The sequence below is a fragment of the Pleurodeles waltl genome, chromosome 9, assembly GCF_031143425.1.
Source record: "Pleurodeles waltl isolate 20211129_DDA chromosome 9, aPleWal1.hap1.20221129, whole genome shotgun sequence".
Taxonomy (NCBI): domain Eukaryota; kingdom Metazoa; phylum Chordata; class Amphibia; order Caudata; family Salamandridae; genus Pleurodeles; species Pleurodeles waltl.
The window spans coordinates 158,864,523-158,885,453 of record NC_090448.1 but is presented as its reverse complement, the minus strand read 5'-3'; the positions used below and the strand labels follow the sequence as shown (position 1 = coordinate 158,885,453).

Below are 20,931 nucleotides of genomic sequence, written 5' to 3'. Positions count from 1 at the left end.
AGGGTGGGAGCTCTCCCCAAGCAACTACAGACTAATTGCTCTTTTAGACATTGACCTCAAGTACTTTTCCTGCTGTGTGCTAAAACATCTAGAAGCCTGGATTACAGATAACAATATTCTGCCCTTTAATCAAACCGGCTTCACCAAGCACCAAGGAACATTAACAAATCTTATGGGGCTAGGTCTGATCATGAACAGAGCAAAAGCAAAGGGGACTCCAACCTATTTATGTTTTGTTGACTTTAAAGCTGCTTTTGACTGTGTCTCCCGCGGCAAATTGTGGGCCAAACTATTACTTTGGGGGCTGCCACATCCTATTTTAAATGCCATCAAAATGATATATTCTGATACTTGGGTGAAGGTTAAATTGGAGGAAGGCTCTCACCTATCCAGGGCAGTCAAAACAACAGTGGGTGTGAAGCAGGGCTGTGTATTGGCCCCAACACTCTTCAACCTGTACATAGCAGATCTCCCCACCAAGTTAAATGGTCATTCATCCCACTCTCCCTCATTGGGCGGTCAACAAGTATCCAATCTGCTATATGCAGATGATCTACTATTAATCAGTAACACTAAAATGCAGAATTTGTTAAAGGCATTAGAAGAATATTCTGGATCTAATGATTTAGAAATCAATCATAAAAAATCTAAAATGATTACCTTAAACCGCAGGCTAACCAGCCAATGTAAATGGCATATGAATGGGAAAAGCCTAGAGGAAGTAACATCATATAGTTACCTAGGGTTTGTAGTGGACGCTAGAGGTAATTTCACGCCACAAAAAGAAGCAATAAAAAACAAGACGCAGGCCCTTACTTACGCTTTTTGTATGCCAGCAAATTCAATCTGTGGTCATGCCCTGAACCCATTAACAGCTGTAATAATAACAAAACTACTTCCAACTATCACCTATGGGACCAAAATAATGAGGGGGATGGAAGTAGGTCTACTGGATAAGCTTCTGATAAAGACCTATAAGCGCGTTTTTCGGCTCCCTGGGCGTGCTTCGCCAGCCCAGGTCAGACTGGAATTCATGCTGGTCAAACAGTCGTTAGCCCGACCCGCTGCATATATTAAATGCTGCTACAAATTGAGCCGCGCTCTAAAAGGGTCTTTAGCCAATCTAGTCTGGCAGGAAATTATCCTGGGAAGAGGGAACTGCAACTACATAAGGTATCTAGAAAAAAGTAAGAGTCTTTTAAACTTAGATGAGGTATGGGACCGGTCTCTACCAATCCCCGTTTTTAATAAAGCCGTGAGTAAAGCAAGTAAATTACAGAGCTGGCTAGAAGATAGGGTCTCATTGACCAAAAGGGAGCATAGTTGGTTGATCCTTAACTCCTACAAAACGTTTAAAGAATCACTACTGATGTCTGGCTCCTACTCACGGAAAATCAAGCAATCCTTTCTCAGACTTAGGCTGGGCAAAGTCCCAACATTAGACCTCATGCCAAAATGGAAGAAGGAGCGGCAAGTAGGCTCCCAGGAGTGCCGTCTCTGTCATCTAGCAGATGAAAACTTGGTGCATGTGGTCTGCATTTGTCCAGCTTTGGCGGTTGAAAGGAGACTCTTACTGAAAAAAGAACTAAACGATTTAAGAATTAGATCCTGCAGACATGCATTAATTGCAGCTTTTAACCCTCGAAATACAATATTGAACATTAGGCTGGTTCAATTTTTGGAGATTTTCTTGCTCAAAATCACAGCCTCTCGAGATAACCAAGTCATAGGGAGGTCGGAAATGATAACAAAATGCATATAACCTACTCTGACCATCTTAAAGAAGGGAAGGCTTCTAGGGAGTTCATTTGGGTTGTTTAGCATGTGCTGCAATAAAGTCTGGTACTAACAATCAGACTTAAGTAGGGTAAATAAAATCGATAGAAGGTCTCTTCCCACCTTGTCTTATGTTTACTAACTTTCATTGGCCTATTACTGCTCTCTTTTAAAATTTCTAGGTGGAAGGAAATTTTATATATCATTTCATTTTAAACACAGGACTTTTTTTTTTTCTTCTTTTTTCGCTGTATTTGCCTTATCTACACAAAGATTGTTTTGTCGCCCTATTGTTATTAATGCCTTATAGCACTAAGTAAGATTTTTTTAAAATTTTTATGTGGAAGCAAATCTTATATACCATTTCATTCTAAGCTCAAGATCTGTAATTGCTTTATTACACTACAATTGCTCTGTTAAATTTTTATGTGGAAGGAAAAGTTTATGGTTTTAATTAACTAATAAAAACTTGTTTAATCTGAAACTATATTGGAGTCATTCTTCAACCTTTGTAGAGCCATTTTCTGGGAACTGGAGAGGTTGTCATATTTCCCATTTCTCGATTCATGTCTGATTTTTTTCACTTGTTTAATGACATCCCTCTCAAAGCATCTATGGCCTCACACTGTACCGCTGGTAAAAACGTCGATTTTGATCTAAAAAGAGTAGGACATGATGCATGTGTCTCAATTTCAAAGTCATCCAAGTTCAAAATCGGATCCAAATGGGCTTCAATACCATCATGTAAAATAGACAATGTGAGTAGCAATTCTATATCAGAGATACATAACCTACTTGTCTAGAGCATGCGGTTCTTCTGTCACTCTCGTCTGATACAATTTTTTTAACTTCAATTTCCTGACAAAATGAAATAGGTCAATCCTTGTTTGTACATAATGTAAATCAATAGTTGGACAAAAAGATCAGCCTTATGCCAAAAGACTTATTTTTCTTCAGTTATACCCTACTGGATACATTTACCACAGTCATTATATTCCTTTCTGGGCTCTTGTTGTTACACCCACTGGCCTGAGATCTTCTTATCCTTCCTCGTATCTTTGCTGCAAGATTCCTATTCCTCTGCCTCTCATTCCTCGACCCTTGCCTCTCTGGGGGAGTGATTCTTTCATTTGGTCGGTCCTTCCTAGATTCAGGAGGCGAAATTGTTTTGAAAAATGTGAGCTACTGACAGATTTGTCAACCCCAGACCCTTTTGCCGAAATAGTAATCAGTCTGATGTGTCGGATTCTATCGTAAACATCTCTCGCTTCCAATTCTCTTGTATATTCACCAGTATTAATCTCAGCTATTGGTTCTTTCTCACTCTCTGTGTACATATAATCATATTTCCGATGAAACATTAAAATCCTTCCTGACTGATAATCCTTGAAGTCTCAAATAAATTTATGTTTTTTAGATGTAATATCCTCCTCAAATTGTCAGTTTCTTGTCTAAATTACTTCTAAATTCCTCCAATATATCCTCCAACACCAGTGTCAGTATCTCTGTAGTTAACTTGTCTATTTCTTCCGAACATTTTATTCTGTCTTTAGATGCATACTTAATTAATATCCTCATCATATTGAGTGAACTTTCCTTAGAGTTTTCTGCCCATTCCTCCAACATATCAGGATCAGGCTCTTCATAAGTCGGAATAGTATAGATCAGTAAACCTCTGGGCACCCTTTCCACATCAATATACTGCTGTAAAGATTCAATCTCCCACCATTTAGAGAGTTCCTTCTTCGATAATTTCTCCAGTTTCTCATATAACAATTTAAGCTTAAGTGCAGCACCCGCACTTGATGTTCCTTGTTTTTTCCCCCCTAGAGTCTACTGACTGGACAAAGAAAAGTTTACTGGATTTCTCCTTACGTCGAACCTCTAATGAGGAAGACATAGTAAACTGTACTCGCATTCACACCACAATACCACAGATGTGGGCACTTACACTGTATGGCCCATTCCACCACCACAAGTTATCCTCATAAAGGAAAAAGCTGATAGCAATATTGACTGATATTTTTTTGGGGGGAAAGCTATCAACCAAATCATACACTAAGGGATGCCTCAGGGTCCAAACCCTATAATTTTCATGAAAATATATACTGCTGCAATCCTCACCAAGAGAGAATATACTTAGCTCTCTTGGATCCCATGTGATGACAAAAAAATTATTAAAGTTTCACAGTAATGTCAATTATTGTCTATCACATCCAAGCAGCAATACATATACTGATAGCAAACTTGCCAGATGTAATCCTACCTCAGTGCTCGATTTTCTTACTTGCAAATCGTTTAACATGTTAAAAGGTGTGCTACCACTCATTTGCGATGTTCCAATTTAATTTTGATCCTGGCTCTTTCCAAACGCTCCGTAGGTCAAAACTTGTTCTTGAAACACATCACAGTTTCACCACTGTTCCAACTTGATCAACTGCGGCTTGCACACCCAAACTTGTTTGTCGTTTGTGAAACCCAACACAGTTTCATAGCTACTTCAACTTGGATAATTACGGCTTGCACACCTGAGTGTTCACTCATTAACATGGCTGCTCCAAACATGCTTGTTTCTCTTCCCTCAGCGTGTGAATGATGCAAATACAGTCCAAACTGCACACAACAACCTTAGTGCAGATCGACATTTTCAAACCACCGTAATTAAACTCTTACATTATTTGTGAAACACTCCACAGTTCCACAACCCGATCCACGTTATTGCTCGACTTGGCACATCCTAGGATTCACTCTCATTAGAGTAGCCACCCCAAAACGTGTTTGTTTTTTCTCCTTCAACACTGTGTTCGTGCTTCCTACGGCAGCCACGAATGCAGTTCGGTCAGCTCCAATTTGGTTTGATTTTTTTCAAATCCTATTTATCATTCCATGAGGATAATAATACTTGTGGGAGCATCTGTAATTACTAAAAGTCCCAAAACACGGTTACCGGAATCCCGAGGCTCAATATAGTGGAGGTCCAAGCGTGGATCGAGCAATCCACGTATATACTGCACCAACTCCTCCAAATAAAAAAAGGACATGCTCGGACACTTAGCGTAGTTACATATGTATAATAAAACAATTCCTCCTCACAACACGTTTCAGCCGTAGCCATTATCATTATGGTTAACTCAAGTAATTGTAACTCACGATCCTAAGGTGACTATAAATTTCACTATGCACAGCTAATTACTTCACATATTACATCATTGATGACACCTATGGTTTTATCACTTCATCATTTGCAATAAAATTATTGATGAGAAAACTATGCATGGTGAGTGCACAAGTTATAGTTACCTTTTGTCTATAACATTTTTGTGGGTAGTAATATGAAAGATAGCCAGGTTGTGGTCTGGATGACTACTTTGAGACTCACAAAAATAAAGGAGCATTAAAAAAAACAAAAAAACAAAAAAAAAAAAAAAAGAAGAGTCATTGTTGCAGAGTGGAGAGGCATTGTGGGGTGTGTAAAGGCACCAAGTATCACTGAGTCAAGACGCACTGTGTAGCCTGGCATTTTGTGGAGTGGCACTATGTAGAATGGAATTGCGGGGCACTGAGTGGAGTTGAATGGGATTGAGTGGAGTGGACATGTGGCATGGTGTGGAGTGGCAATGTGTGGAGTGCCACTGAGTGAAGTAGCATTGAAAGAAGAGTAGTGGCATGGAGTAGCAATGTGGCGAGAAGTAGAGGGGCATCGTGTGGCGAAGAGTGAAAGGGCACTATGTGGCAAGGAGTTGTGTGGCATTGTGTGCAGTGTCACTGGGAGCAGAAGAGTGGCACGCTGGGGTGTGGTGGAGTGACGTGGCATTGAATGCAGTCATGCTGTAAGAAGTAGAGTGGTGCAGTGTGGAGCTGACTGGGATGTGTGGAGTGGTATGTCTGGTGTGGAGTGGAGGAGCTTTGTGTAAAGTGTCAGAGTGGAGTGGGATGGTATTGACTGTAGTTCAGTGGCACTGTGTGGAGTGGTTTTGGAGTTGCAATGAGCGCAGCTAAGAGGCAATGTGTGGCGCGGCATTGGGTGGAGTGCAGTGGCATAGCACGGAGTGAAACTGACTGGAGTGGTATTGACTGAGTGGAGTGGCACTGTGGCGTGACATTGTTTGGTATGAAGTGGCACTGCGTGAAATGGCACTGTGTGGTATGGAAAGTTATCAAAGTTCCCAGTGAATTGCTCAATACTGCTTCAAAGCCTCATGCTATATAAACACAATTATAATACAATGTGTTACCAATTATCTCGACCTATGATCTATGTAAACATCTGATGCCTTTGATCCAATGCAAGAGCTGCTTAGTATGTACAACTTTTCCGCGAGAACTGGTTTGTTTAGAAATAAACTTGTTTTACACCAGAAGGGGCTAGTGGGCGAGGGAGCAACATATATTGCATCTGTTGCGGATACAGGAGATGGAGCCAGGTGGCGACTGTGTTGATGAGCCACAATTGTTAAAAGCCTTTTTCAAACAGGAGTAGCAGATATGCGCAGTACTCAACCATGATAGAAAATGATAATGAGTAACTATAACCTGGTTGTTAAAAGAGGCTAACAGGACACATTGTTGGAGGTTTAATACAAAAATATTCAAGAGTTGGAAATCAAGGATCCCTGTTATGGGTCTCAGATGTTAGGGGAAGAAGCAACATGGAGAAGGGGTAGGTGGAAGGGTGAAGAAGTAATAGTACCTCAATCAAAGGGCAGCAGTAGATGGACGCTAATTAAGATAAATCAATTTGTGATTGGTCCATGCTCCAAATAAAGTAAAGGAAGTGACACCCGGCACAAGCTGGCCAATTAGAAGGCAGCAAAGAACAGCAACAATGCTGCCAAGCAGTGGTAAGCTACGGGCAAGATCCAAGTGCTTTATTGTAAATAAAACCCCTCACAGCAACAGCTTATGTGCTTTGGCAGGCAAGACCTAAAAATCTGGAGGGCTCTCATTCTGTAATTATGACCAACAAAAGTCAGGCAACCCTGAGCCCTGGAAAAGAAGCTGTAGCAGTAACTTCTCCCAGAAGTAGCCTTCAACAAATTAGATAAATAATGTGGTCAATTGCTACAAGTTTGATACATATTTCAATAAGCAATGGCAAAGCCAGTAGTTTGCTTAGATTTATTTTAAGTACAAGAAACAGAAAGTAAAACCGGAAGGTCATATACTTACTATAAAATTGCTAAATTTAGAAAACATTCACTGATGTGGCTGTTTAGCTAGTGGAGATATTTATTTTAAAATAAAAAAATAAAAAAAACCAGTCCTTTCAGTTGTGTCATGCAGTTTATTATTATTTTTTCTGACAGACAACAATCAATAAGCACACTACCAAGCACCCAAATTGGAGGCAGGTACAACAGTATCTACAGGCACTTAACTTTAAAAAAAAAAAAAAAAAAAAAAGAGACAGAAATAAGTCAACATCTAACTGAGCAGCCAAAATAAATAGTTGATGTTTAATGTGAATACACAACAAACTTTTAAAAGACGTGCTTTAAATCAGCATTGTCACTGGAGCTATTTACAGGTGGATGTGAACAATGTGCACAGGCTTTGTGCAATCACTGAAAGTGAGGTAGTAAGGTTACGTAAGGAGCGCTGACCTGTATGGTCGGCTGACCTGCAGCCCCATACTATATGCTGTGGAAGTGGGAAGCAAATTCCAAATGACAATTTATCAAACCAACAGATGGAACCCTCTGACCAAAAAACGATTTAGTTATGTATAATTTGTTTGGGAAAGCAACAGCCTCTCAAGTCTTTTTCAAACATCAGACCTAAAATCATAAACAAGAGGTAAAAATTGTTCTGAGTTCTTCATTGCTTTATACAGTTTTATATAGCCAACAATTATATATTTAGACATTTTACAATTGGTGACAAATATACCTTTTACAAAAAGTTTCCTTACACCATATATCCTGTTGCTTCTTTCCTGGATTGTAAATTCTAGAAATAGTACATTTTGGCCAAAAGAGAGGAGGGTATTCAGCAATGCACTGTAGCAGATTATTTTTGCAAAGATTTAATCTTTAAAATTACCAACGCTGTGCTAAAGGTGTGGGCAGATTCATCCAAAAAAGGTGACATATGAAGATGTTAAATTTTGTTTTTCTTTTTACCTCCAAAACACCCCCCACCCCCCATTGATGAGAGGGGCAAAGGATTTTAAAACTTTAGAGCACTCAGAGTATGCAGTAACACTGGGAGAGGAGTAAAATTGAGCTCCAACCCTCAAAAATCATGTCCCTAGTTTGCAAATCAGAAGAACATACTATTTCTTTAGTGCACTGTTGCAGTGCCCCTTGCCTCAGTATAACTCTTGACTTTGTTTAAAGCATGAGTACTGCTCCAAAAATAGGAGAAACTAATAAACCTAGTTATCTGCGTTGGTTGTTCCATACTAAAGCCTTTTCTGATTTGATAACACATAGTCAGTCAACATTTATATAATTAGTTACAAAGAACCCTTTCAGATATCTTGCCTGCGATCCTAACTCTTTTAATTCAAGCTATAGTTAACCTAAAAAAATAAAAAAAATAAAAAAAGTGTACAATACATCCAAATCATTTTTTGTTAGAGTTTCCACTAAGGCAACTTTTAAAAAATTTCAGGAGATCAAGTAAATACTAGGCCCGGGTGGAAAATGTCATTCTGCTCGCAGAAATGATGGAAATTGGCAACTCCGCATTCATCTTCTTACGCGGTTCTGGTCAAAATCGGCAAATCACTGCGTAGTGGAATTTCTCTTCCACGAGTCTCCAGAAATGCAAACGAAATTTAGCGTCCCCTTGTTCGATTTCGGGTTGCGAGGAGGACCTCTGGCAAGATTTTTTGATGCAGGCAGTTACGGTCAGAGGGCTCCTACCTTAATGGATTTTATACTCAAGCTGCAGCAAAATCAACTCACATGGCTGCGCCCTCTTGCACACTGTTGCCATTCGCTCAGATTTTTTTTTTTTTTTTTTTTTTAGCATGGAACCCAAAGAGCACAACATGCATATTTGTTTTGCGAGTTCCACCCACCTTTAGTAAAAACTGGACTTAAGCTTCAGTGCCACTAAATAATTTACATGATAAAGAAAAAAAAAAAAAACCTTTGAGACCACAGAGTAGAAAGGGAGTCATCCTGGCAGTTGATATTCTGTAAGAATCAGGATAGTGGGGCGTGGCTACCAAGATGACCGATCGGTCATGCTGAGGGTAAGCTCCCCACCCGGCATCAATATCCTGCACCATCCAAGCGTCCCCACAGTAAGCAGGACCTAGCTGCCCTGCCTGGGGAGAATGTGATGTGCGGCTGGGGGCTCCTTTGGATTGGACCCTGGCTCCTGCGGGCCCCAGCAGACGAAGGGACAAATGCGAGGAGACCTAGCGGCAGAACAAACAAGATGGCAGCCTAAACAGGCACCGAGACGTGGCACTGCAGAAGGGGCCTAACCGCGGTAAGGAGAAGTCACCAAGCAGTGCAGGGGACAGAAGCATATCGGCTGAAGACATCTGTGCCTATGCGAGACCCCCAGTGAGAGAATCAGTGCATCTGTGGGCCGTCGGCCCTGCAGGGAAGAGAGGCCTCGCCCAGCAGAGCGGTGCCGGGGCAGAGCGGTAGTGGAATGGAGGCCCTGGTAAGTCTAGTGTGCTGCAGGGTGAGGCCTCACCTACAACACGATGCCAGATATAAAGACTGCTGGGGCTGCAGATTTGTGAAGTGAGTACGCACGCCACGCAGGAGTTGGAGTCAGTGCCCAGTCCTTATTGGGGTCAGAGTACCTCTTGGAGCGGGCCGCTGGAGTTGAAGAATATTGGGGCCCCCCAACATGGGGCTCTTGGGGGCCGGGTGAAGTGGCAGCTTCCGCAAGGAAGCTGGGCGGTGTGAGCAGATGCGGTACCCAGCGGAAATGGCCTCATTCCTCATGGAGCACCATAGATGTCACCTTACTCAAGGTACTAGCCTGGGGATGCTGGAGGCTGAATTTGTGTGCTCTGAATAGCCCCCCCTGACGAAGAAGAGAACAAGTGTGGTGTATTTACTAACTGACGCTGGGAATAAGCACCCTGCGAACGTTACCATATCTAGACTTCAGATGGGGGGAGGCTCACTTAATGGGGGCTTGGTTCTGCAGTGAGTGGAGTGCCTATGGACTCAACAATAGTGCTGGATGATGTAGTGATGAGCGAGTTTCTACTCACTGAGACCTTACTGACTGTAGGACTCACTGGCATCCCTCACGCGCACAGCGAGACATAATATTAGTGGTACAGAGTCAGACTCTCAACTGCCACCCGCAGCGTGATTCCCCTATGGCCCCCGTGGAGATGTGAGGGGTGATACAGTGAACCCTCAGAAAGAACTCATAGACGTGTTGCAAAACTCTAGACTGCCTGAAAGGCAGACAAACTCTCTTCCATCGTTTCTTCCCCCTCCCTACTCTTAAGTTGGGGGTAGATTATTGGGGTTCCGGCCTCTGCACAGCCCTGTGTCTGCGCAGACCTTCCCCACACTGGACTTAGTGCCGTTACAGTGGAGACTGCAATCGAGTGGCAGAGGAGGGCTTGGGGTAGCCATTCATCCGAAGTGAAGCAAGTCCTTGCATACACTGACTGGAGTCAGGAGGAGTTATATAATACACCCTTTGTACGGACAGTTAAGGCATCTGCACATTCCTGGACTCCACACTTCAAAAAACAAAATGGGCAAAGATAAGGCGCCGAAATGCATACAACAAACGAGGATAGATCAGTTCATGGCGACTGGGGTGGGGAAAAATCCCACAACCTCTGTTGCTTCGGAACCAGGAGAGGCATCAGACCCCAGAGGCGCCCAGATACTGGCAGCAAATGAACTTGAGTTTTATTGTCCAGACAAAGGTTGAAGGCATAGCAATTGATGTTAACCTATTACGCACTCATCTAAGCAAGGTGGCTGAACGATAGATAGAAACAGAACAAGTTGCAAAAATGCAAGATGGAGTGACTGATTTGAAGACTGTGATGGGCAAACACACCCCACCCAACTTGAGGCTTGCGCATTTGGGGGAACACCCGCAGATGTAACCTCAGATTTGTCGGGTTTTCCCAAAGGAGCTGGGGAGTGCGTGCCAGAGTAATTTCTGGAGGAATGGATCAAGATAGCAATTCAAACGGTCACACCTGCTTGTGGAAGAGAGTGCCCACAGAGCATTAGCCCTACTGCCGCTGGGAGACACCTACCCCATCCCCCCCCAAAATCACCCAAGATCTTCCACTACAGGGACCGAGATATTATATTACAGGAAAAGCACTGGGCAAGTGACCCCACATTCCAGAACCACGGAATCTGTGTATTTCCTGATTACACCCGTCATGTTCAACAATTACGGAGGTCCTTTGTTGGATTGAAACAAAAGCTAAGAGCTATGAGACTCACCTACATGTTGCTCTATCTGGCAAAATTGAAAGTAAAACATGAAGACCTATCACACTTCTTCACCGCGCCAGAAAACACCTGGAACTGGCTGGAAATCCGGGGAATCAAGTGCATACTGGCACAGGGGACAGGCAGAGTGGTTGCAGATGTAAACAACTGTAGACGAAAAAAACTGGTACACAGATGAAAGTGTACAGAGAAAGCGGGGGAAATCTAGAACGCAAGTGGTGGTACATCCAGATGGGACATTAGATCTGGAACAACAGTGTCTAGAGAGAGAGACTGTCAGGACGCTGGTGGAGTCGGACACTTGGCTGTGTCCTCCTGGAACGGAACTGCTCGGAGGCGGCGGAAGATGCCGAGCACCCGGAGTCAGACAACGAACTGTTGTGACAGAAACGCACCGCTGGAGTTACAGATAGCTTCCTGTTTCAGTAGCTGGATGCTTTAGGGAGAAGAGCAACACATGTTGTGGTTGCCCCTTCCTCTCTCTTTATCTCCCCCCCCCCCGCCCCGCCCCAGTGGAGAACGGGACATCAGGGAAGGACCGTATTGCACGTGAAGACATATTACTTGAAAGCCCTGGGGCACCTGAGGTGCACTGATTTCCTGCGTCTTAAGCTAGGCCCCTCCTGCAGTAGAGAAGGAATGGAACACCAGGTGATCGATTTTAGGTCTGGGCCCGAACTACAGCTGGCGCCAATCCCGCACACGCTCTCTCTATTTGTCTTAGCTTAGCTTTACACTGATACTGTTTTTCATTTCTCCCCATCTCCTTACTGTTCTCTCCACTTTCAGCCTTGAGTAACCATTTCTCTTTATCCTTTACTATTCACTTATTTCTTACTGCATTGTGTCGATTGTGTTAATCTGCAAGAACACACTAAATCGGTATCCATCTTAGGAGCAACTGCCAAGCCAGGTTCTCCCTGGACCGGAAACAAGTATCCTGGGACCGGTTTCGGGATATCACCCTTCATCAGCCAGACTAACTTTAATCCAGTGGCACAGTGAGCACGGGGGCCCATGTCTGGGCATACCCTTCCCACTTAGGGCAACTTTAGCAAAAGCAGTTGGGGCTGGACTGTTCCCATGAGGAACAGGGTCAACACTGATTTGCATGACTGGGTCCAAACTGGGGCAGCATGGTGAGAAAAAGAATAACGGATTAAACCCAGATCTATGACTGGGGTCAGTGTTTGAAAAGTTTCAGCACTCCGTCCATCATCCTTTTGTGTTGCTAAAAAATAGTTCCAGCCATGAGAGAGGTTAAAAAGACACTGAATTGAGTGAGGGGTTATTATTTTGAGGTCCCCACTAACGTAGTGTGGGGACCCGGAGATAATCTAGACAGAAAGAGTAGGTTGTGGTGAACGTTTTGAAGGTTGTCCTATTGAAGCATTGTGGGACAACGGAGTACAGCAAATATTATAGTACATTGACTGTAATGCTCAGAACAGCCCTGAGAGGACACCACAATAAAAATATCACCTGTAAGAAACATGGTCATATAACAATATAATCAGCCCTTAAAGGGCATAACAATGTAAAAATAGAACGGCACAAAGTAATGTAGTGCAGCCATATGTTTAGCCCCTAGAGGGTCTAGTGCCTTACACATTTTCAGGCCTAGCAAGCCTACTGCAATGCTAACACAACCTACTCCAAGCTGTAAAACAAAGGTCCCAGGCATAAGAGAGCTTAAAAATGGACTGAATGGTGGGAGGGGTTATTATTTTGAGTCCCCACTAATCTAATGTGGGGACACAAATGACCTAAACAGAAAGTACATCATGCTGAATGTTTGAGAGGTCCCATTGTCCTAGGACCACCACATGCGGAGTTATGGACAAAAATGTTTTGAAAAAGACTGCTTGCAAAGCATTACTGGGTGACTTTTCCAGAGTGCAGTGAATATTGTACTATCAGCTCTCCTGCTGTGCTGGGAGAGCTGCGTTGCGGATTTGTGTTTTTTAGTAAAGCACTTATCAAGTGTAAGTGTTTATGAAGCATGAAGGGGAAGAGCAAAAAGAAACGACTGATTAGGTAACAGTGTGAACAATTTGACTAGCGCTCCAATACTGTTGATGGAGCTTGTGCTGTTGATGCTGTGAGGATCATGACTGCCATGGAGCACGAAGGGGAAAGACAAAAGAAAAAAAAAATTTCACTCACGCTAAGGTATATCGGCAATTGTGCAATTATCAATGTAACAGGGTCAGTCTGCAAGGCGGTAACAAACCCTCCCCAAGGCGGGACAGACGTAAAGCAATTGCCAATGACATCAAGGGACTTTTGAAAGGCAAGCCCACGAACAAGTAATGGGCGTGAGGTGTTAGTGGTTAAAAGCCCACAATATTTACAACAGGTCAAAGAGTAAGCGCGCTCAACTCAATGAGACAATGAGTTCCTAAAATTCTTAATAAACATCTGCATCCATTTTGGTGGCCAGATCCCTCAAAGGGTCTTCTTGGTTCCTGGTACAGGATACTGAGCTCATGAAAATCAAGATCTTCATGTCCTCTTGCGTGCGCCACAGTACCTGTTAGATTCAAATTGCTTGCATTCTCTTATACCACTACCTGGAACATGGAGGGGCTGTGATATAAAGAGCTTGCTCTCATATTTGACTAAATTTGTGGATGAAAGGCAAGACCTGAATATACTGAACAGGCATGAAGTTACCCAATGCATGACCTATCTTTGGATTATCTGTGTTCTGGGTAGCAACCTACAATTTAAAATAAATATTTCTGTTTTTTCGGTTTACTTGCCATGTCCAAAACTGGATCTCGGAGAAAGGTAACTCCTAGCATCATTACAAATCCAGAATGAATCTTTTGGATTGACGGTGGATTCAAACCAGCACACATTCTTAACCACTTTCACACCGAAAGGAGCAAAATTCATGTTATGCAAATAAATAAAATATTTCTGAAAATAACCTATGCATAGTCCGGAGGCATTAGGCTTCTCTGAACCGGGCCATGTGTATGCACTACTCAAGGACCCCATTTATAGCAGACTTACAACCATGAGCTAAAACGGTGTGTGCTTCTTATAAGAAATACACTACTTTCCATATGACGTCAGTCTCGATTTAGGTGCACTGACTTAAGAGACTCACTCCTTCTTAAATATTAATTAACAACATACAGAGCATACTTCGTGATAATTTAAAAAAAAAATCTAACTTACAATGGGACCTGCTCTACCATATCACTGACCTTCTACAGATAGAAATTTCAACATTTTTAAAGTTACAAATTCTGAACCAGTGTCTTTCAGGATATGTTAATCAAATATGAAACTTACTCCCACTTAATCTACAACGTATATTAAATGTTATCTACTTCAGGAATTCACTCAAAAACACTTCTGAAAAATCTAATATCCTTAATGCTTCACACACTGCACATAAGTCAGCAATGGTAGTATTCAGTTTCTATCTTCTTTCATTGAAGTGGCAAGTTACCCAAATCCTTCTACTTAGGCCAAAATACTGTTTTCTCTGATTGTATCCCACTAGAGGTGAGGCACCCAAATCTCGATGTGATTACAAATATTGATTTGTATTACAGCTTAACAACGCTATTGATTTGAATGCCATATAAATCACAATAGTTGTTACAAATAATAAAAGGGAAAAATGCACAATTCTAGGAATCTATGCCAAGAAACGTAATGAAAAAAAGATGTTATATATTATGTAGTAGAACATATGTCCTCGCTATGTAAGACAAATGCATGTTACACAATGCAACAACTAAGACCCTCACGATGGCTTAAGTTTTATGAATAAAAAAAAATGTGTTCTTAAAACGTATGTGAACTTCAACTCAGGTTACGGTATCTCAAGACTATAAGAACTGCTCATTGCATAAACGACACTGCCTGCATGTGTAAACATAAGCACTTCTACAACACAAAAGAGACCCTGCCTTAAGCAGTATCACATCGATAAAAATGTGTGTGGCTACATGCTTTAGAACGGATTGTATTATTGTAATATAAGTAATTGCCTGCATGTGCATTTAGTCTGTACATATCCCTTGTCAATAAGAAATATGTTCATGAAGCTGAATCCTCAAGCGTGTAGTCTACTTGGTGCCAACCCTTACCGTACTCAATAGATGCCTTGTGTAATTGTGACAGGAGAGGCAGTCTTCCCAGTCTTCCACAGCACTCTTCCAGATTTTGTGCAAGACGTTCCCCTACATACAATCTAATTTTCACATGGATAATCCCAACATTAAGTGCAGACACCTACATAAAATATTCAGACTTAACCGCGAAAACGGCATGTAATGAAAAACTCCTAAATGTTGCATCCATCTGGCAGATATCAGCCCGTTCCATAAAAGTGTTATGCCTTAAAGAGACTAAGAATTAAGATCAATTGTACTATAGCCAATGAACGTCAATCGTCATTCATTACTTTGTAGGTTATTTTCTTGTATATTCTCCTCTCAAAAAGAGCATGAACCGTGAAACCATGAAGAAATTGAACAGGGTCTACTTGGACATAGAAAAATAATGAAAGGGTTAGGATAAGCTTCGAGATGTCTCTGGCATCGGTATTTATCAAAAGTGTGTGCCCAGTAACCATACAAAGAAATACCCCACAAACACAGTAAAACTGGTTTGCATGCTCAGCAAATCAGCTGAAAGAGATTCATGTGCACCGCCTGTCGAGAGGGGAAAGAGCGTATACTTTACTGAAGGTCAGCTCGTATAAACCCGAGTGAATTCAGTGCCACCCTAGACAACACCTCGGAATAACGTCTTCCGCTCCTTTACGATGGAGTATCCCAATAACGTACAGCCGGTTTACACATCAGTCCTGATCTCGCAGCCTCTGCCTGCAGACAATAATATATTAAAACAACCACTTATGCTAAAATGAGTTACATGATACCTCTTAATTAGAGCATATCCGTAGTATAGACTTTACAAACCAAACAACCCCTCTATATGCTACTGTTAGGTCTTAAGAGTCTGAATGCCCTGTTCAAGCTACTATGTAGGTCTATTTATAGCCACCTATATATAGCTAGTGCTATCGGCCATGCCCCTTCCTGTAATTACCCCTATATAGATTGCGTCAATTGCCCCCTATGCTTTATGAAGCCTTCAAGCAATTAGTGGATCACCTTAGATCACCCTTTAGTCAGGTGTCAGACCTGTTTTCGAATTGTGTAAGACATGTACACTCCTACATCTAGCTATTCAGACAGTGTGCACTAGTACACGAGTTTTTTTTTTTTAGACTTTAACTTGAAGATTGTCATCCGCATACGTGCAAAAAGTCAACACTCCTGCATACATCGCTCTCGTGTATCATTTGGAGGCTGCGTGCCCCCTCCATAAACCCGGCCGCGCCCATGTGCCAAGACCACATGCAGCCTCACCTTGCAGGTCTTGTGGTCGAACCAGACGAGCGCATGGTTGCGGGACAGCACCTTGCAGTCGAAGGTGGCATTGCTCTGCGCCGGCCGGCAGCGAGCCACCGAGCGTCCGATCTTGACAGGTTCGTCCAGGTAGACATGGCGCTCCTGAAAAGGGTGCGAGTTGGGGCGGCAGGTGAAAATGGCCAAGGCTGAAGGCATGGGTGACAGTTCGCTCTGGCCCGGCACAGCCGCGGGGACAGAAGGGAAGCCTTCCTGCTCCAGAGCGGGCCCGACAGCTACGGCGCTCACCTGCGCATCATCCACGAACGGGCGGGGCATGCCAACCGCCCCCCCGGAGCCCCATGGCCAGCGGTTGACACCCGCCGAAAGAGCCCGAGCAGCCTGCCTGCCGAGAGCTCAGTCCATCCCTGGTGTAGGGGCTCGGCAACTCCGAGGGCAGGCGGGGGACTCCGGGAGGCACGGGCTCCGGGAGAGCGGGACGCTGTAGGTGAGCGGAGGCTCCGAGGCAGGACACGGGGTTCAGGACTTCAGCACGGACTGCTTATATTCACCGGCCGCCTCTTTAGACTTGTTCCTATTGTAACAGACCCGCCGGTCCATTCCCGGCCCTGCGCGCGCGTTCCCGACAGGACGGTGGTACAGTGGTGGGGCGAGCACGGAGGGAGTGACGCAGGAGGAGGGGCGTATACGGTGCAGCCGGGGTGGTTTGGCAGACTCGTGCACTTCAACCGTTGACAGAGGAGGTGATCGTGGTGCTGCTCACCGACAAGCCATCTTCTCCGTGAAGCTGTTCCTGCTAACCTCAATCAGTACTTTTGATAAAGGGCTTTAGAATATGAAGTATTCTTTTGCAGTGAACCATAGGGTGGATCGTTATATTTATTTTACATTTTGCTTTTCCGTATGTTTAATACTGTTTAGAAAACAAATAATATAACTTTAAAGTCTTCGGTGAATGGGAATCCAGATACCCCTTTAAATAGTAGCTGTTACTACATGGGCTGTAAAGTGCTTCGTCTTTAACATTTCTCTTTTTGTCCTTCTTCTATGGCGTTGTGTCACCTGGTATCAAATGTAAAACCGCAGTGGGATTAGAAATAAAAAGGGGACAGTGAGCAGTACGTTAAAGTAAACAAACGGAATTAGATAATGTAACATGATGCCACCTTGAAACTACATCTATGAGGTATTTATGTTTTTAGAGGAATTATTTTTTATATCGAAAAGAGTGCCGATGAAATTGCACTTTACGATCTGGGCATCAGTTTAGTAAGTTTTATCTTGGTGAGCAGTTTTATCAGGACTGCCTGTGGACTTTCATATGTGACAATTATTATGTTTATTAAGTATGGCTTCATATAATTATTTAAATGTGTTTTGTGAAGACTGACATTTATTCCCAGTAGTAAAAATATGTTTATTAAGACCATAGTCTATTAAACCCGAATACAAAACCAAATACGCTCATTTCAGACACGCACTATATATTTTTTCAAATGTTTTATAGCTATTAAAAATCGTCCTCTAGCACAAGTCACGCCCTAAAATTGCATGACACATAAAAATATTACTGCATCCATACGAGAATTTATCCCATTTTTAAGAAGCACTGGTTCAAATAATCGAAGCCCCGAAGATTAAAACAAAGTAATTAGTCGCCTTTCTTGTTTCTAGAAGCCTCCGTTCTTGTGTAATATGGCAGTCCAGAAAGCTCTGTGTTAACCAAACCCAACAAACCAACCCTTGCCTTCTAAAAAATAATGCAAACCGTCCCAGTGATCATCAAGATTTAAGCATATTCTGAAGTTTAATACTTTATTTGTAATTGCTTAATTCAATCAAACTTTTTAAACATGGATACACCGTTAAATCCTGCCTGGAGTCTCATAAGCAATGCTTTGAACTGTTCGGAGACAAATAACCACGCTCTTTTGACCTATATTCCTCTATGCCAAGTTCACGTAATTCCTTCTTTGATAGACTATAAGGGTTTTCTAATATAAAACCGTGAAGGTTAAAATGTCTTGCAATCAAAAGCAATTGGGCTCCTAACATCTTTGCCTACCGTAGCTCCCTACTTATTATTTCGCCTCTGCTATAGCTTGACACTTTGTACTGGATGGCAATTACTTGCTTGTACCAAATACGTAAACTTTGAGTTTTAGCAATACAATTCCAAAGTTTCAAATTAGCTTCCACTTTTATAGCTTGTACGATAGCACATTTGGTAAACATACGTGTTTACAGAGAGTGACCGTCCGTCTTTTCCCAATCAGAATTTCCACCCAAAAGTAGCATTTCTGCCCAATATAACCTGCGGCAGTACCATAGCTTTATATGCTACTAATACAGGCTTTAAAGAGGGACCACCAAAATCTCTTTTACATTTCATTTCCCCCCTCCTCGCCATTGTTGTTGACGCACAGGTGTTTAATGTGTATTTTCCATTTTTACATATTAAATATTATTCCAAGATGCGTATATATGACGGAACTTCCCTCGACTATCATCTCTCTTATTGACCATGCAAAAAATTTACATTTGTGATTAGTCGTCAAGTTTAATTATGCACTTCAGTGTGATTGTCTCTAGATTGTCAGTTGCTCGGAATGCTCTCCACCTTTTCCGATGTCGCTCTGGTTTTTGGCCCGCTGTCTTCTATGATAGCAGAAGCTCCTTTGTGGTCCTGTTTCATACATATGTTGCTTTGCAAGGCTGAACCTTCATAGCAAGGGTCCAGACAGACTATGATAGCAGGGCCAAGTCTTGGTGCAAGTTCTGTCTGCACGTCTATAACAATCACAGAACTTACTTTAAGAAATAACTGAGTTTCAATAAGTGTAGTCGTTTTAGCTCATTTGTATAATGACCTCTGTGAAAAGCAACAACACAGCAAGAAATGAGAACTGAGAATGTACACATATAGTTTGACCAGAGGATAAGTATTTTTATGAGAAAAATATAAATGGTAAGACTTGTTTGAGGCCATCAAATGTAATGGTGGAAAAACTATGACCCTCCCTCAGTAGGTAGTGAAGGAAAGTCTGTAATACTCACACTAGTGTGAAAGCTAAATTAACTACTAATGATTTTCATTTATTTTGGGTTAAAAATTTGCATGGAATTATGCTAACCTAGAAAATGATATGCGACTTGGAAAATGTTCCCGCTTGAGTGATTGCCATAAAATACGTAAATGTTTTTAGTGAAAGCACATTATCATTATTCATAGTCCCTAAGTACAGAAACATGTACTAGTGTATCACATTAACAGATTTATGTTATGTAGTTGATTTGTTAACTGCAGGCCACAAGTTGGCGAAGTTTGGGCCTAGTATGTGAGGCCTAATGTCAGACTGCAATGTTTAATAAAATGGTGGGAAATGAATGACCAAAGAATTACTAATTACATTGTTCACATTGTGCTGACCAAATGATTTGCAGATGTCTTTTACGTTCTCAGGAGAACTGTGTGTAGAATTTTGTTGTACTAGAAAAGATACAAATGTTAACTTGAAGCGTGAGACAGCGATGTGCCCAGGATTCGACAATGGGCGCACAGACTAGAATATGGATTGCAAGAAAGAAGATACCTGCCAAGTCTGACGAAGGGAACCGAAGAAGAGCCAATCATAAATGTGTGAGCGACTGTTTAGCTATATCTTAGATATAGATGTAAATTTCCATTGGACTAACTGCAACATACGATTCACTGACCAGTGGCGTTGTAAGAAGATACTTTATGCAAGTTTAACTTATCCTGGTCGCTTACAAGTGAGTCAGTACCCTTTCCCGATGTGTTCGAGTTCATATCCTGATTCCTTCGAGCCCCATTCTTCCCGTTGATGTTAGAGTCCTCTTGTGGAGCACCACGTGTTCCAAAATGCTGATTCCTCAATTTTTATGCCTGTAAATTGGTTCCGGTGACTTAGAGCCCCACCGTGGCTGAGCCATTTCCTTTCACTGTCCCAGTGTTGATGGTGACCAGATGGATGTCCAACTGACAAAGAGAATCGCAGCTTGCCGATCCATTTGAGGAGAGGTATAACCAAATGTTGTTATCTTGTTGTAGGTTTTTGCTCTTTGCTTTCTAGGTACCAACCACTATTTTGATGGAGCCATATTCAGATGTTTTCCAAATTAACTTTGACAAAATTGTTTTTGCATGAAGTCCAAACATGCTTTTCTAATTAGAGGGTTAGTGAGGAATCCAAACACTAACGAATGTTACTAATTTAGAATTAATCTTGTTCACCTGCTGAGACCAGATGTATGTCATTTTTGTTGCACAGTTATTGTTACTATTGATTTGTACCATAACTCTTGAAGCCTTAATT

General features: G+C 42.2%; 1 protein-coding gene across 6 annotated transcripts in view; it reads right to left on the bottom strand.

Moving 5' to 3' along the window:
• Positions 1–17,251, bottom strand: part of SLMAP (sarcolemma associated protein) — a 793,819-nt gene extending 776,568 nt beyond the window's left edge. For all 6 annotated transcript variants that reach the window (XM_069206475.1, XM_069206474.1, XM_069206478.1 and 3 more), the window contains exon 1: positions 16,595–17,251. In XM_069206475.1, coding sequence (XP_069062576.1) covers positions 16,595–16,912 — 318 coding nt within the window. In that variant the 5' untranslated portion in view covers positions 16,913–17,251. The remainder of the gene's footprint in view (positions 1–16,594) is intronic.
• Between the last annotated feature and the right edge of the window lie 3,680 nt (positions 17,252–20,931).